This window comes from Polypterus senegalus, chromosome 8 (genome assembly GCF_016835505.1).
Source record: "Polypterus senegalus isolate Bchr_013 chromosome 8, ASM1683550v1, whole genome shotgun sequence".
NCBI lineage: Eukaryota > Metazoa > Chordata > Cladistia > Polypteriformes > Polypteridae > Polypterus > Polypterus senegalus.
In genome coordinates, this window is record NC_053161.1 from 39,933,408 (window position 1) to 39,948,508 (window position 15,101).

The 15,101-nt window shown below is 40.3% G+C and overlaps 1 protein-coding gene across 5 annotated transcripts in view; it reads left to right on the top strand.

Moving 5' to 3' along the window:
• Positions 1–15,101, top strand: part of nrf1 (nuclear respiratory factor 1) — a 112,753-nt gene that overhangs the window by 55,509 nt on the left and 42,143 nt on the right. For 4 of the 5 annotated variants that reach the window (XM_039760991.1, XM_039760988.1, XM_039760990.1 and 1 more), the window contains 3 exons: positions 7,370–7,528; positions 8,166–8,372; positions 11,686–11,796. In XM_039760991.1, coding sequence (XP_039616925.1) covers positions 7,370–7,528; positions 8,166–8,372; positions 11,686–11,796 — 477 coding nt within the window. The remainder of the gene's footprint in view (positions 1–7,369; positions 7,529–8,165; positions 8,373–11,685; positions 11,797–15,101) is intronic. The other variant, XM_039760992.1, reaches the window with a different exon arrangement.

The window sequence follows — 15,101 nt, forward strand, 5'->3', positions numbered from 1 at the left end:
AATAGAGTTAATTGCATTCTGCAAACTTCATAGATTTTCAAGCCAATCAGACTTGGAATTATGTTCTGAATGTAATCTTTGATTCTTGTAATACTGTCTCTCATGACTGTATCCTACTGACAGGTTGTACACAAAGCTGAATTACAATATTTAACAGAGTAGTATTTATAGGATAATGTTTCCCACACATGTAATATGTATTTTCTTTTAAAGATCTTGATAAACCCATCGGAAAATGCAGGAGATATCTATAGCTCTTTTAAAATAATCTACATTTTAATTTAAAACTGCTACCTAAGGTACTAATTCAGGTGAGCTGCCAAATTCCACACTACAGTTCATGTTTAAAAGAAGTTGTTTGTCTGTTACTTTATAACTCAATAAGCACTTCATTGATGTAGGTCAAATTTTATATTCTTGTAAGTAGTAACACTGTATAACTGAAAAGGTTTTGGGGCCAATTTAAAATAGAAAAAAAGAGATAGACCTTTATCTTCCTGTGGAAATTTTGGTGTTTACAGAAGCTAATTAATTAAATAAATAGATAGACTAGTTGTATTCATATCTTGCAGATTCTGCCAGGGTATGTAAACATGTGTACCATACTTTAATGAAAAGATGACTGATAACGCAAAAGACATTTCACTTGCTTTCAGCGGAATCCAAGTTAAACTATAAGGCATCACGAAACAGCACAACCATTAAACAAAACATAGTAATAAGGAAAATGATGAGGTCCCTTTTCAAAAGTTTGCATACCCTTAGTTCTTATTACTGTTTATTGCCCCATTTAGCATCAATAATGGCGTGCAGTCTTTTGTTATAGTTGTGAGCGAGGCCCTTGATTTTCTCATGTGGTAGAACTGCCTATCTTCTTGGCGAAAAACCTCTAGTTCCCGTAAATTCTTAGGTTGCCTTGTAGAATTTCATGTTTGAAATCTCCCCAAAGTGGCTGAATGAAACTGAGGACAAGAGACTGTGATGGCCACTCCAGCACCTTGGTCTTGTGTTTTGGCTCATTGTCATGTTAGAAGAATCAAATGCGACCCATGTGCAACTTCCAGGCTGATGAATGCAAGTTGTCCTCTAATATTTTCAGGTAATATGCTGCATTCATCTTGCCTTTAATTTTCATTGTTACCTTTGCCTCAGTAGCTCACACACCCCCAGAATATCATTAGGTCTACCTCCATCCTACACAGTAGGAATGGTGTGCTTTTCGTCATGGGCGTTGTTGCATCTTCTCCAAACATGGTGTTTATGGTTATGACCATAAAGTTCAATTTCAGTCTCATCACTCCAAAGGACTTTGTTCCAGAAGCTGTGAGGCTTGTCTAGATGCTGTTTAGCATATTGTAAGTGGGCTGTTTTGTGGCGTTGGTGCACTAAAGGCATTTTTTTTTTTTTTGCAATTGGACCGCGCAGCCCATTTTTGTTCAAGTACCTCCTTATTGTGTATCTTGAAAGGGCAACACCACTGAACACTACAGGCATTTTCAGATCTCCGGATATCATTTTATATCCTTTTACTGATTTATACAAATCAACAACCTTTTCTCGCAGTATCCTTTGTCAGTACGTTTGCTTTCCCCATAGCTGGGTATCAAGTAAAGTCAGTGCAGCTATGCATGAATTTAAATTGAGTAGTTCAGCACAGACACTAATTGCAATCAAAGAGGTTACTGGTGTGGACATTCTCCCTTAATTACCCTTAATTTGAATCTGTGTGTTTCAATTTGTGTGTATATTATCAGTCCTGATATTCAAGAGTATGTAAAGTTTTGATCAAGCACATTTGGGTGATTTCAGTTATTATAATTTAACTTGAACTGCCACCTTATCGTGGTGGAGGGGTTTGTGTGTCCCAATGATCCTAAGAGCTCTGTTGTCCGGGGCTTTATGTCCCTGGTAGGGTCACCCAAGGCAAACTGGTCCTAGGTGGGGGATGAGACAAAGAGCAGTAAACCTCCTATGAAGAACAAAATCTTTGGACGTCATTTTCCCTCGCCCAGACATGGGTCACCGAGGCCACCTTCTGGAGCCAGGCCTGGAGGTGGGGCTTGACGGCGAGTGCCTGGTGGCCGGGCCTGCACCCATGGGGCTCGGCCGAGCACAGCCCGAAGAGGCAATGTGGGTCCCCCTTCCCATGGGCTCACCACCTGTAGGAGGGGCCAAGGAGGTCGGGTGCATTGTGAGTTGGGTGGTGGCCGAAGGTGGAGACCTTGGCGGTCCGATCCTTGGCCACAGAAGCTGGCTCTTGTTACGTGGAATGTCGCCTCTCTGAAGTGCGCGAGGTCGAGAGGTTTCAGCTAGATATAGTTGGGCTCACCTCGACGCACAGCTTGGACTCTGGAACCAATCTCCTTGAGAGGGACTGGACTCTCTACCACTTTGGAGTTGCCCCCGGTGAGAGGCGCTGAGCGGGAGTGGGCATACTTATTGCCCACCAACTTGGAGCCTGTTCATTGAGGTTTACCCCAGTGGACGAGAGAGTAGCCTCCCTCTGCCTTCGGGTGGGGGGGACGGACCTAACTGTTGTTTGTGCGTATGCACCAAACAGCAGTTTGGAGTACCCACCCTTTTTAGAGTCCCTGGAGGGGGTGCTAGAGGGCATACCTTCTGGGGACTCCCTCGTTCTGCTGGGAGACTTCAATGCTCACGTGGGCAATGACAGTGAGATATGGAAGGGCGTGATTGGGAGGAATGGCCCCCCCGATCTGAACCCGAGCGGTGTTTTGTTATTGTACTTCTGAGCTCGTCACGGATTGTCCATAACAAACACCATGTTCAAGCATATGGGTGTTCATATGTACACTTGGCACCAGGACACTCTAGGCCTCAGTTCAATGATCGACTTTGTGGTCGTGTCGTCGGACTTGCGGCCATATGTCTTGGGCGGAGGGGCGGAGCTGTCAACTGATCACCACCTGGTGGTGAGTAGGCTTCGATGGTGGGGGAGGATGCTGGTCAGGCCTGGTAGTCCCAAACATGTTGTGAGGTTCTGCTGGGAACGTCTGGCAGAGTCCCCTGTCAGAAGTAGCTTCAATTCCCACCTCCGGCAGAACTTCGACCAGGTCCAAAGGGACGTGGGGGACATTGAGTCCAAATGGGCCATGTTCAGTGCCTCTATTGTTGAGACGGCTGACCGGAGCTGTGGTCGGTGCCTGTCTTGGCGGCAATCCCCGAACCTGTTGCCGTCAAGCTGAAGACGGAGTCCTACCGGACCGTTTTGTCCTGTGGGATTCTGGAGGCAGCTGATAGGTACCGGCAGGCCAAGCGGAATGCAGCTTCGGTGGTTGCTGAGGCAAAAACTCGGGCGTGGGAGGAGTTTGTGGAGGCCATGGAGAATGACTTCCGGACGGCTTCGAGGAGATTCTGGTCTATCATCCGCCGTCTCAGGAGGGGGAAGCACTGCAGTGTCAACACTGTATATGGTGGGGATGGTGTGCAGCTGACCTCAACTTGGGATGTTGTGGGTTGATGGGGGGAGTACTTCGAAGACCTCTTAAATCCCACTAACATGCCTTCCAATGAGGAAGCAGAGCCTAGGGACTCAGAGGTGGACTCCCTCATCCCTGGGACTGAGGTCACCAAGGTGGTCAAAAAACTCCTTGGTGGCAGGGCCCCGGGGGTGGATGAGATACGCCCGGAGTTCCTCAAGGCTCTGGATGTTGTAGGACTGTCTTGGTTGACACGCCTCTGCAACATCGCATGGACATCAGGGTCAGTGCCTCTGGATTGGCAGACCGGGGTGGTGGTCCCCTCTTTAAGAAGGGGGACCGGAGGGTGTGTTTCAACTATAGAGGGATCACACTCCTCAGCCTCCCTGGAAAAGTCTATTTGGGGGTCCTAGAGAGGAGGATCCGTCAGACAGTCGAACCTCAGATTCAGGTGGTTTTTGTCCTGGTCACGGAACAGTGAACCAGCTCTACACCCTTGGCAGGGTCCTGGAGGATGCTTGGGAGTTTGCCCAACCAGTCTACATGTGTTTTGTGGACTTGGAAAAGGCGTTCGACCGTGTCCTTCAGGGAATCCTGTGGGGGGTACTCCGAGAGTATGAGGTACCGGACCCCCTGGTAAGGGCTGTTTGGTCCCTGTACAACCGGTGTCTGAGCTTGGTCCACATTGCCGGCAGTAAGTCAAACCCGTTTTCGGTGAGAGTTGGACTCCTCCAGGGCTGCCCTTTGTCACCAATTCTGTTCATAACTTTTATGGACAGAATTTCTAGGCACAGCCAGGGCGTTGAGGGGGTCCGGTTTTGTGGGCTCAGGATTGGGTCACTGCTTTTTGCAGATGACGTTGTCCTGTTTGCTTCATCAGGCTGTGATCTTCAGCTCTCTCTGGATTGGTTCGCAGCCGAGTGTGAAGAGGCTGGGATGGGAATCCTCACCTCCAAATCCAAGTCCATGGTCCTCAGCCGGAAAAGGGTGGAGTGCCGTCTGACGGTTGGGAGCGAGATCCTGCCCCAAGTGGAAGAGTTCAAGTATCTCAGGGGTCTTGTTCACGAGTGAGGCAAGAAAGGAGTGGGAGATCGACCTGCAGATCGGTGCAGCATCCGCAGTGATGCGGGCTCTGAATCGGTCTGTTGTGGTGAAAAAGGAGCTGAGCCTAAAGGCAAAGCTCTCAATTTACCAGTCGATCCACGTTCCTACCCTCACCTATGATCATGAGCTATGGGTAATGACCGAAAGAACGAGAACGCGAATACAAGTGGCTGAAATGAGTTTCCTCCACAGGGTGTCTGGGCTTTCCCTTAAAGATAAGGTAAGAAGCTCAGTCATCCGGGAGGGGCTTAGAGTAGATCCGCTGCTCCTCCGCATCGAGAAGTGTCAGATGAGGTGGCTCGGGCATCTGATCAGGATGCCACCTGGGCGCCTCCCTGGTGGGATGTTCTGGGCACATCTAACCGAGAGGAGGCCCCGGGGAAGACCCAGGACATGCTGGAAGGACTATGTCTTTTGGCTAGCCTGGGAATGCCTCGGATTCCCCCGGAAGAGCTAGAAGAAGTGGCCGGGGAGAGGGAGGTCTGGGCATCTCTGCTGAAGCTGCTGCCCCCGCGACCCGATCTCGGATAAGCGGAAGAGGATGGATGGATGGATGATTTAAAAATGGCACACACAATTATGTGATAATAAATTGCCTTGCCTAAGAATACTCCCAAATTTTTAAATGGAAAGCTTTCTGCATGATTACTTATCTTTTCCAAACAATGACCAATATTTCCCAAATTCTGACAGGGTATGTAAGCTTATGGGCAAGACTATATACATATACAACCCAAAATAACTAATAAGAAAATAAACTTTTGACTTGGAAGTTACAGTAACAGTGGGGCATTATGCAATATACATTGTTGTTGCCGCCACCCCTGTAGTGTTTTTTTTGATACACTTCTGATGAATAATTTGTTGGTTGAAGTCTTGATTGTTGGTGTGTCAGAGAGAGGATATGCAGCATTGTTCATAATGGCGCTCAGTTTTGTTTTAATTCTCTCCTTCAGTACTACCTCCAGGGGGTTCAGAGCGCATCCCATAATTAAGCCTGCCCTTTTAATTATTTGTTGATTCAGTGACTGGACCAGCACACCACAGTGTAGAAAATAACACTGACCATCACAAAGTTTCAGAAGGTGTGAAGGATGTCACTACCCACATTAAAGGAATGCTGTCTCCTAAGAATGAAGAGTCTGCTCTGCCCTATATTGTTCCTCTGTGTTATAGGATCAGTCCAGCCTGTAATTGGTATGGACATCCAAATAACTTGTTTTTGCTAATGTTAAGTTGTAGACAACACCCAGAAACAATGTTCTCCAACTGAATCCTATACTCATTTAAACTTTAGGTTTGTGGAAGATAATATAGCTCCACTCTTTAACTGGTTTGAGTAAAAATTGCAGAAAACCTTTATTGTAAATTATGTGGGTAAGATCATGCAGTGCATTCTTTAAACGAGTGTCCAGTATTGCAAGTGCTTATATGCTTCTGACCAAATAACTGACCAATAAAAATTACATCTCAGACTAGTTTAGAAAGACCTAAATGCAGATCAAAGTGGGAGATTACAGAATGAAGCCAGTCTTCTTCAAACAAATACACCAAAACTGGCCCCGTGCACAGAATTGAAGTTTACAATAGTCAGACATGTTTTTTCACAGGTTCCTTAGCTTATTTGCAGAAATTTCTTGCATGTAAGACACATAGCTGGGGTTGTTCTGAGAATATGCGGGGATGGTTACACCTGTGATATTTATTTACAATTTATTAATTTTGTAGATGTCTAAACTAGTCAAGAGTTCTAGACTAAAGGTACAGCATGTCTTGAATGAAGAATGCATTCTGTAAGTAGTTGCAAGACAATTTTTAAACCTTTTAGGGTACACCTGTTTATGATCTCATCATCAGATAGACATTTGTGCAGTGTAGCAGGGTTAAAGAAATTGTTTATTAGACAAAAAGAGTGTTGTTGAAGAGCTCCTGGGTTATCCTCATAGAAAAATAGTATCAACACAAGACTGAATATATTTTCAGCTTCACTGCTTCTATAAGGTCTATTGAAATCCAAACTGTTCAATCCAGCTGGAAAGTCTGAAGATTCTTACTGTCTCAGGACTACAGTGACCTGCCATTTTTAAATGAAATTTGAATTTTGGAAGAGAAAGTAAGTTATGCAGCAAAATGTACATTCCAAATAGTCTTAAATTTTGAAAATAGGGCATATTGGCTGTGTTTATGAAATAAATTAAACAAGGAACCTACAATTTGTTGTGTCTGTAATTTGTTTTCAGAATTTACAAAAAGATCTGATTGCATTTAATGTTAAAAATGCAAAAGATATGAACCTGAAATGAGAAAATTCTTTTTCACAGAAATGAAGTAAGAACTGGATTAACAAAATATTGCAGTAGTACTTAAAACATTGTGGTCATTGTATTTGAATGTTTAATCAGGATTCAATAATTTGTTTTTCTATTTGATCCTTTTCTGATCAGGCTGAGTGAAACTTATGCCATTCGAAGTTTTGAACTGAACACCAACCTTGCTATAGACACACTTTGACACCTTCACCCTAAGAAAACTTAGCCATTTTACCTGGCAACACTGATTGGGTCTGTGAGAGGGCTAACTACACTACCTGGAAAAAAAATTGCGAGTATGGGGATATACAGTAAAACTCCAGACAAATCATTCTGCTAGGAATGAAACCATGATCCATACTCTTAAAATGCAGCACTATCAGCTGAGCCTCTATGCTGGAATAGAATAGAAGAAGCATGCTAAAAATGTAAAAAGAATATTAATCTTGTATTAAGCTACGAATAATTAATGCACTATATGATCTTTCTTTGTGTTTTTGGCTGTTTGGTATACAGGCCCAACTGCGAGCATTTATCCCCGAAATGTTAAAGTACTCAACAGGAAGAGGAAAACCAGGCTGGGGAAAAGAAAGCTGTAAGCCAATTTGGTGGCCGGATGATATTCCTTGGGCCAATGTACGAAGCGATGTTCGGACAGAAGAACAGAAACAGAGGGTGAGATAGTAGATAAAATTTGAACTCCTTCATTATTTCATCAAATAGCCATCAAATCCTCATGAAGGTGCCATTTTCTTAACACCTTTGCCATAATTATATTTTGGTTTACAATAACTTGATTATTCAGATGACATATTTAGCACAACTGAAAAATGTTTGAAAGTACTGTACAATTATTACCATACATATGCCATTGTTAAGCAACTTGCTGAGCATCGCCTTGTAAGTGAATCACAAATGTTTCATTATCATTCATGTCTCCGGCACTAAACACCATTTATTAGAAAGAAAGAAAAGAATTCTTCTGAATTCTGAATTTGAGCTGTTTAACTGGAAAAAAAAATAACAAAGTAAATATATAACATGATTTTCTTTGTAAAATCTATAAGTATGGAGATATATTAGTTCAGCAATATTACTTTATTAACCATGAAATAAAGGATGCTGCTTCTGTTTACCCAAGCATATTTCTTTCATCTAAATATTTTCTTGAAAACAATTTTGGTTTTAAAAAAGCAACAATTTAGTATTATTTCCTAAAATTAAAGAATATTTACTTTAAAATCCATATTTGTTTATGCCTTTTTGTTTAAAACAACTAAAATTCATAGCTGCTTTCTTTTGCCATATGTAGGTCTCATGGACACAAGCATTAAGAACAATTGTAAAAAATTGTTACAAGCAACATGGCCGGGAAGACCTATTGTATGCATTTGAAGATCAGCAATCTCAACAGCAGGCTGTTGCAACTGCAGCTACACATGGCATTGCTCATCTTGTCCCATCACAAACAGTGGTTCAGACTATCAGTAACCCAGATGGCACTGTTTCTTTAATACAAGTAAGTACCAATACCTGCTAAGAATTATAGTTCTCAATGGACTGGCAAAATAGTGCATATTAAGTGATATCAAATAGGATCGGAAGATATTACACTGAACCATTGCTTAAGACAATAAAAAGGCACAAGAAATAAACAACAATCACTTTTTAGACATTATTCTGACATGTTCCCATTATGGTAACAAACTATAGATTTCTGTCTATGTGGAGTTGGGAGCAGGGTTGGAACTAAAAAAGTTGTAGGGTACAATATTCATTTGGATTATAATATCTAAAGACATTTCAGGTAGTAGATGACAGTATCCTACACCAGATTAGAAATAACAAGGCCCAGGTAATTAAATTTGTTTGTTAGTAGGCTGGAAGGAGGGTTAGGATTATCATTAGGCAGTAACAGTTTAAAGTAAGAAGGTCTGCTTTGGACCAGTTAATGTAGTCTTTAACAGCTTCATATGAACTAAAAAAAATTAAGAATATTGGAGTGATACATTACCAGGGAAGCGGAGAATGACATCTGCATAAAACAGAATTTTTGAGAACTATATAGTAATAATAGGGGTTATGCATTCAAAACTCAATAGAACTATGGTGAAAGGTTGAAATAATAGATCGAATAAAAGGTGGGCTGGTAAAAACCCTGTGTGTCATTTTGCTTGTCTTCTCACTACATACATTCATAATGGCTAACACAGTACAACACCCTAGTTCTAAAGGGCAAGGAGAAATTTAAATTTGTAAGAATATTGAGGAAGAATGGACAATCTTAATCATTTTGATAAATGCTATAGCAAAACCCATTGTACCCAAAACCTATCATAAGACCTGCAATTCTTTTAGTCAAATGCTTCCAAGAAGAGAAGGACTGCTGGAAATGAAAGGGAAGGAGCTGGGTCAGTTATGCACAGAAGGCGACATATGTTATTAGGGGCACAATGCCGCCATGTAAAACAATCTATCAGATATCTACTAAAGTTCAAACATGAAATCATAATAAGAACCGAAACACCTACCGCCTCACTGAAATGTATAATCTGTTTTAGGTGAGAGTACAACCACATATACAAATGTAAATAAGCTTCAAAAAGGGGGGCAGCAAGTAGTGAAACTTAGCTAATTTGCAAAGACAAATTCACTATACATACTGTAAATAAAATGAATGTGTCAATACATGAAACTTAATTAGTTCTAAATCACAGAGTGATTTAAAAGAGGAGCTTGCCAAATCATATGCCTTGGATAGAAAAAAATATTTCCTGTTTTGATGAAACTCACCAGATGAGTAAATAATATTATTACAGTGTGCCTGAATAAACTGATATTGACCCTGCTTTGCAGTCAAAAGCCATTTGACTCGCTACATTTTAGCTCAACTGGCTTTACATGCTTTTATTATTTCACAGGGAGTGCACAGCAAATAGTAAGACATAATTTTGTATCCCAAAAGGGAGCATTACATTGGTGACCTGCTGGATCTGTCAGAGTTAACCACAATTCAAGCTCAAATATCTCTTAAGCAAATTCTTAAGGTGAAAATTCTCCTTAAAGTACAGATTTTGGATGCTGATGTGGGTGACCATGAAAGTACAGTGATCCCTCGCTATATTGCGCTTCGACTTTCGCGGCTTCACTCCATCGCGGATTTTAAATGTAAGCATATCTAAATATATATCACGGATTTTTCGCTGGTTCGCGGATTTCTGCAGACAATGGGTCTTTTAATTTATGCTACATGCTTCCTCAGTTGGTTTGCCCAGTTGATTTCATACAAGGGACGCTACTGGCAGATGGCTGAGAAGCTACCCAATCAGAGCACGTATTACATATTAAATAAAACTCCTCAATGACATACGATGTGCTTCCCACGCGGTGCTTGATTTTTTGCTTTTCTCTGTCTCTCTCACTCTCTCTGCCTGACGGAGGGGGTGTGAGCAGAGGGGCTGTTTGCACAGTGGCTGTTTGCCTAGAAGATATGGATGCTCCTCTAAAAACTGCCGCTGCTTCAGCATACTTAAAAGCACGTATTGATTTTTGATTGTTTGCCTAGAAGATATGGATGCTCCTCTAAAAACTGCCGCTTTATCGCGATGCTTCAGCATACTTAAAAGCACGTATTGATTTTTTGATTGTTTGCTTTTCTCTCGCGCTCGCTCTCTGACATTCTCTGCTCCTGACACGCATTCTTTGAAGAGGAGGATATGTTTGCATTCTTTTAATTGTGAGAAAGAACTGTCCTCTCTGTCTTATCATGGAGCACAGTTTAAACTTTTGACTAAAGGGTGTTATTTCATGTCTAGATGGCTCTAATAATGTTAACAGTGTGGGAGAGTTTATAAGGGCTTAAAATATATAAAAATAACCATACAAATATATGGTTTCTACTTCGCGGATTTTCATCTGTTGCGGGGGGTTCTGGAATGCAACCCCCACGATCGAGGAGGGATTACTGTATACAGTAGTTTTGTATTGTATGAGAGCTTTAATGTAGAAATTTTAATTGGGCATTAAAGGGGAAATGTAGCAGAGCAGATTGTGCATGATGCCAACATGGTTCATTCAGGCCTCCCTGACATCAAGGTTTTTTTCACTAGTCGTGATGCATATAATACGCATTTCACTACATATTGCACTGTATGTATAATTTGCATGTGACAAATAAAATTTGATTTGATCAAGATTTGATTTGATATACATCTGCTATGAAAAAACTTCAGCCTACCCATATTAATATTATGTAATTTCTATTATCTGCCTACTTTTAATTTGCAAGGAAGTGTTTTTCTTTATAGGTTGCTCTTCCTTGAAATGTGGCAATTGTACAGACATATTAGTATTGTCAAAATAAGGTCCTGTTTATTAACATTTCTTGGGTAACCATTTAATCTCTAACAACATGGTAATACCAAGTCATGTTTTTTTTTTTTTTTATCTTTGCACTTGTCAGACTATTTAAAATTGCCAGTACATTTATTTTACCACATTTGTGTAGTCAGAACCACAGAAATGGAAAAAAAATACTTTGAACCTCTTACGTAACCCCTTTTTAATAGTTCTTTTTTATTCTGCTGTGGTGCTTAAGTGACTTTTACCAATAGCATTGATAGAACATTTTTAACCGTACCATGCATTTTATGTAACTGTTGATCCTGTTTAGCTGTATTATTAAATGTTTTAACATTAGAAGTTACTCATATTCAAGTATATATTTGGTTTAAGTTTTTATACAATATGTTTTCCCACTGTTCTTTCTCTTCTTGTACTATCATGTGATTACTGCTTTAAAAGTTTTATTTGGATGTGTTTTTCTCCTACTGTATTCACAGGTTGGTACAGGAGCTACTGTGGCTACGCTAGCTGATGCTTCAGAACTTCCGACAACAGTTACAGTAGCTCAGGTCAACTATTCCACAGTAACTGATGGGGAGGTAAGACACTCTTTTTTTCGTAAAAATAAATGAACTAAAATTGTTGCATATTTGTGATACTTTATTTTTATTTGCACTATTTAAATTATTACAGGGTGAGCCAAAAAGAAGTAACACACTTCAAATGTTTATTCTACAAAAACGCTACAAGATAAAATAAATTTCATTATGACACAATAAGCGGTATACAAAGTAGATTTTTTCACTGTGTCTTAAAAATGATGTCTTCACGGTGGCAGCCATCATTAGCGATACAATCTTTGAGACGATTTCTGAATGCTTGCAGGACTCATTCGGCCATTTCAAGGGGAATAGCAGCAGTTTAGTGGCGAATAACATCCTTGAGCACTTCAAGGCTTTGAGGCCGGTGAGTTATACCTTCAACTTGAGATAGCCTCAAAAGAAGAAATCGCACAGAGTGAGATCAGGCAAACATGAAGGCCACCCAACATCGCTACACAGGGAGATCAGCTTCCCTGGAAACATCTCCCGCAAAACTTGCATGGATCTCTACACTGTAGGAGCTGTTGCTCCATCCTGTTGAAACTAGGCATTCACCATATCCATTTCTTCCAGTTGGGGTTGCAAAAAGTTCTCTAGCATTTCAATGTAATGTTCTGAAGTGATGGTGACCGTTGCTCCCCCACCTCAAAAAAGTCCGGGCCTACAATGCCAAATTCTGCAACGGCACACCAAACTCTAACACTTTCACTGTGCAGGGGTCTTTGATGAAGTTCACGAGGGTTGGTTTCAGCCCAATAGCGAAAGTTTTCCTTATTTACGCAACCATTCAAATGGGATTGTACCTCGTTGCTGCACATGACGAGGACATCTTGATGAGCGGTTTACAGAATGTTCACACAAAACTCTCTACAGCTCTCCCAATCTCTCTCAGTGAGTCCCTGCACTACCATCATTTTGTATGGATGAAAATTAAGGACCTCGTGCAAAATCCTTCTCAAAGACGTGTTGTAAATGTCTAAGGCAGAAGCATGTTTTCACGCTGAACCTCTAGGAGACTGCAAAATTGATGCCCTTACAGCTTGGATGTTTTCAGGCATTCATACAGTCCGAGGACGGCCTGGAGATTTTCTGTTTAATGTACCTGTCAGTGTAAATTTGGCCATCCACTGAAGAATTGTTTTCTGATTTGGTATGTCACCGTTAGGAGGAATGCTGAAGTGTATTCAGAAGGAGCGTTGCGTAGTGATGAAGGATTCATTGTTTTTGAAGAACACTTCGACAACAAAAGCACGGTGCGCACCAGACTAAGGCAAGTTGCCGATTGAAAACTACAAGGGATCACCTATCAAAGGACCCCCACCCCAACCTACTCGGCTTTCTCAACCTCGCGCCATGACTTTGAGAAATGTGGTACTTCATTTTGTCTCACCCTGTACATTAATAACTGCAGTGAAATTCAGAAAAAATGCAAAATTAACGGTAATTAAAAAGTGAAAAATTTCAGATACAGTACATATATCAGAATCAAAAGAATTGATGGCAATGGAAGAAAGACAAAAAACGTTCAATTGTTGTATACTACCTAATTGGAATCACTGTGGTCCTAATGTTTTTGTTGAAATCAACTATATAGTGGAAGAAATACAGCCCTACACTAGATTTCCATTTTGATGCAAGACCATATCCCAGATGTAAATACTGAGCATTTTTAAGTGAAAGGTAGCCTGCATTCCTACTTCAGTTCAAACATAGTTTGATGCACTGATTTTTTTTTTCCCTTCACATTTGTAATATGACCCTCATTCTTGTTGGTGTTAGGATAGAAACAACATTCAGAAATTAGTGTTAATTTGCAATACATTTTTTTTGGAGTCCTTCATCACTGATGAGAGAAGGCATGATTACACGTTGACTATGTTTAAGCGCTGTCTTCTACACTTAGGCAATGTCCACACTACTATGTTTCATTTAAAAATAATATTTTTAAACAAATTCAATCTCTGTCTCCAATTGCATTTTCACATTATTTGCAAAATTATTCTTGTCCACACTAAAATCGCTGAAAATATAGAATCGCATGGAAGTTTTAAACAAGGCATAGACTGTATGATTTTGTTACGATTTAAGCCTGATATATATTCACCAAGTGATTTTCTGACTTAGCTGGAATTTCGTCTTCATCAGTATGAGAGCCACGTGCAGTATGAGAGTGGGTTCAATGCCTGATTGCATCTCACGGTTGGGCTGTTGCACAATCTGATGGAATTGTCTTGTAGTGTGAGCAGTCTCAAAAGCCAATTTTCTGATGTCACCATCAAATTTCATACATTGCACAGCGATTGCAGTGAGTGTGCATTGTACATATATAGTCTGAGCACCCACGTCATGGCATGGAAATTGGACCAAACATGCTTGTGCGGCTTGAGCACATATATGACTGACAAGTATATCATGCAGTGCGAATAGTCACTAAAAATCACACAAAATGCAAATTAGATGCTTATAGGTAAGCAGCACAACAAGCGCCAAGGAAAGCCTATACCTTTGGAGTGTGCTTTTAAAAGTATTCATTTTCGTTGGTTGAATAATGGCAGTGAAATATGCACAAAAGATGATGTCTGCATTTTTAAACAAAAATATAAATGTGTGGACAGGGTATTAATGTAGCTTCAACAATCTTTGTAGGCAATTTTAAATGACATCATATTACCATCTCACAGTAGCTATCTCATCAGTTTAATTTTGCATTTTTGCATTTACAGTATGTTGTAGTCTCCCATACATATATAACATCTTTTACTAATATGAAAATAGCAAGTTTACTGGGACATTTTACAGTAATAGAGGACTTCAAATTACAAATCTTAGCTGTTAAAATGCTACAGAAAGTATAACACAGGAACATAAATTCACAGATGTAGTTATTGATTATTTTGCTACACAGTATGTCAAAACAAAAGAAGAAGTCTGTCTGTACTTAATATTCTGTAATACTCAAAATAAGATTCAGGGAAAAAAAGGCAATTGAACCATTAGGGTCTAGTGATTGCAGTGTCATATGTTTCACAGTGTGTTACAGAATATTAAAACTGTTGAAATTTATCTATAAAGTAAAATTTAAAGCAGGTACAGTAAAATCTAAAAAAAGTCATAGTGGGGATAACTTAAAGAGAAAGTTTGGCATTTTTCAGGTTGAAGTTATTTTTTGGCAAACATGGTAAATATGGATTTGCAAAGTGAAATTATTTTCTATAAGTTTTAAAACAATACACAGTCAGTCCTGACAGTTTAAAATGAACCCCAGTGAACATATATATTTTTCCAAATTTTACCCTTTTAAA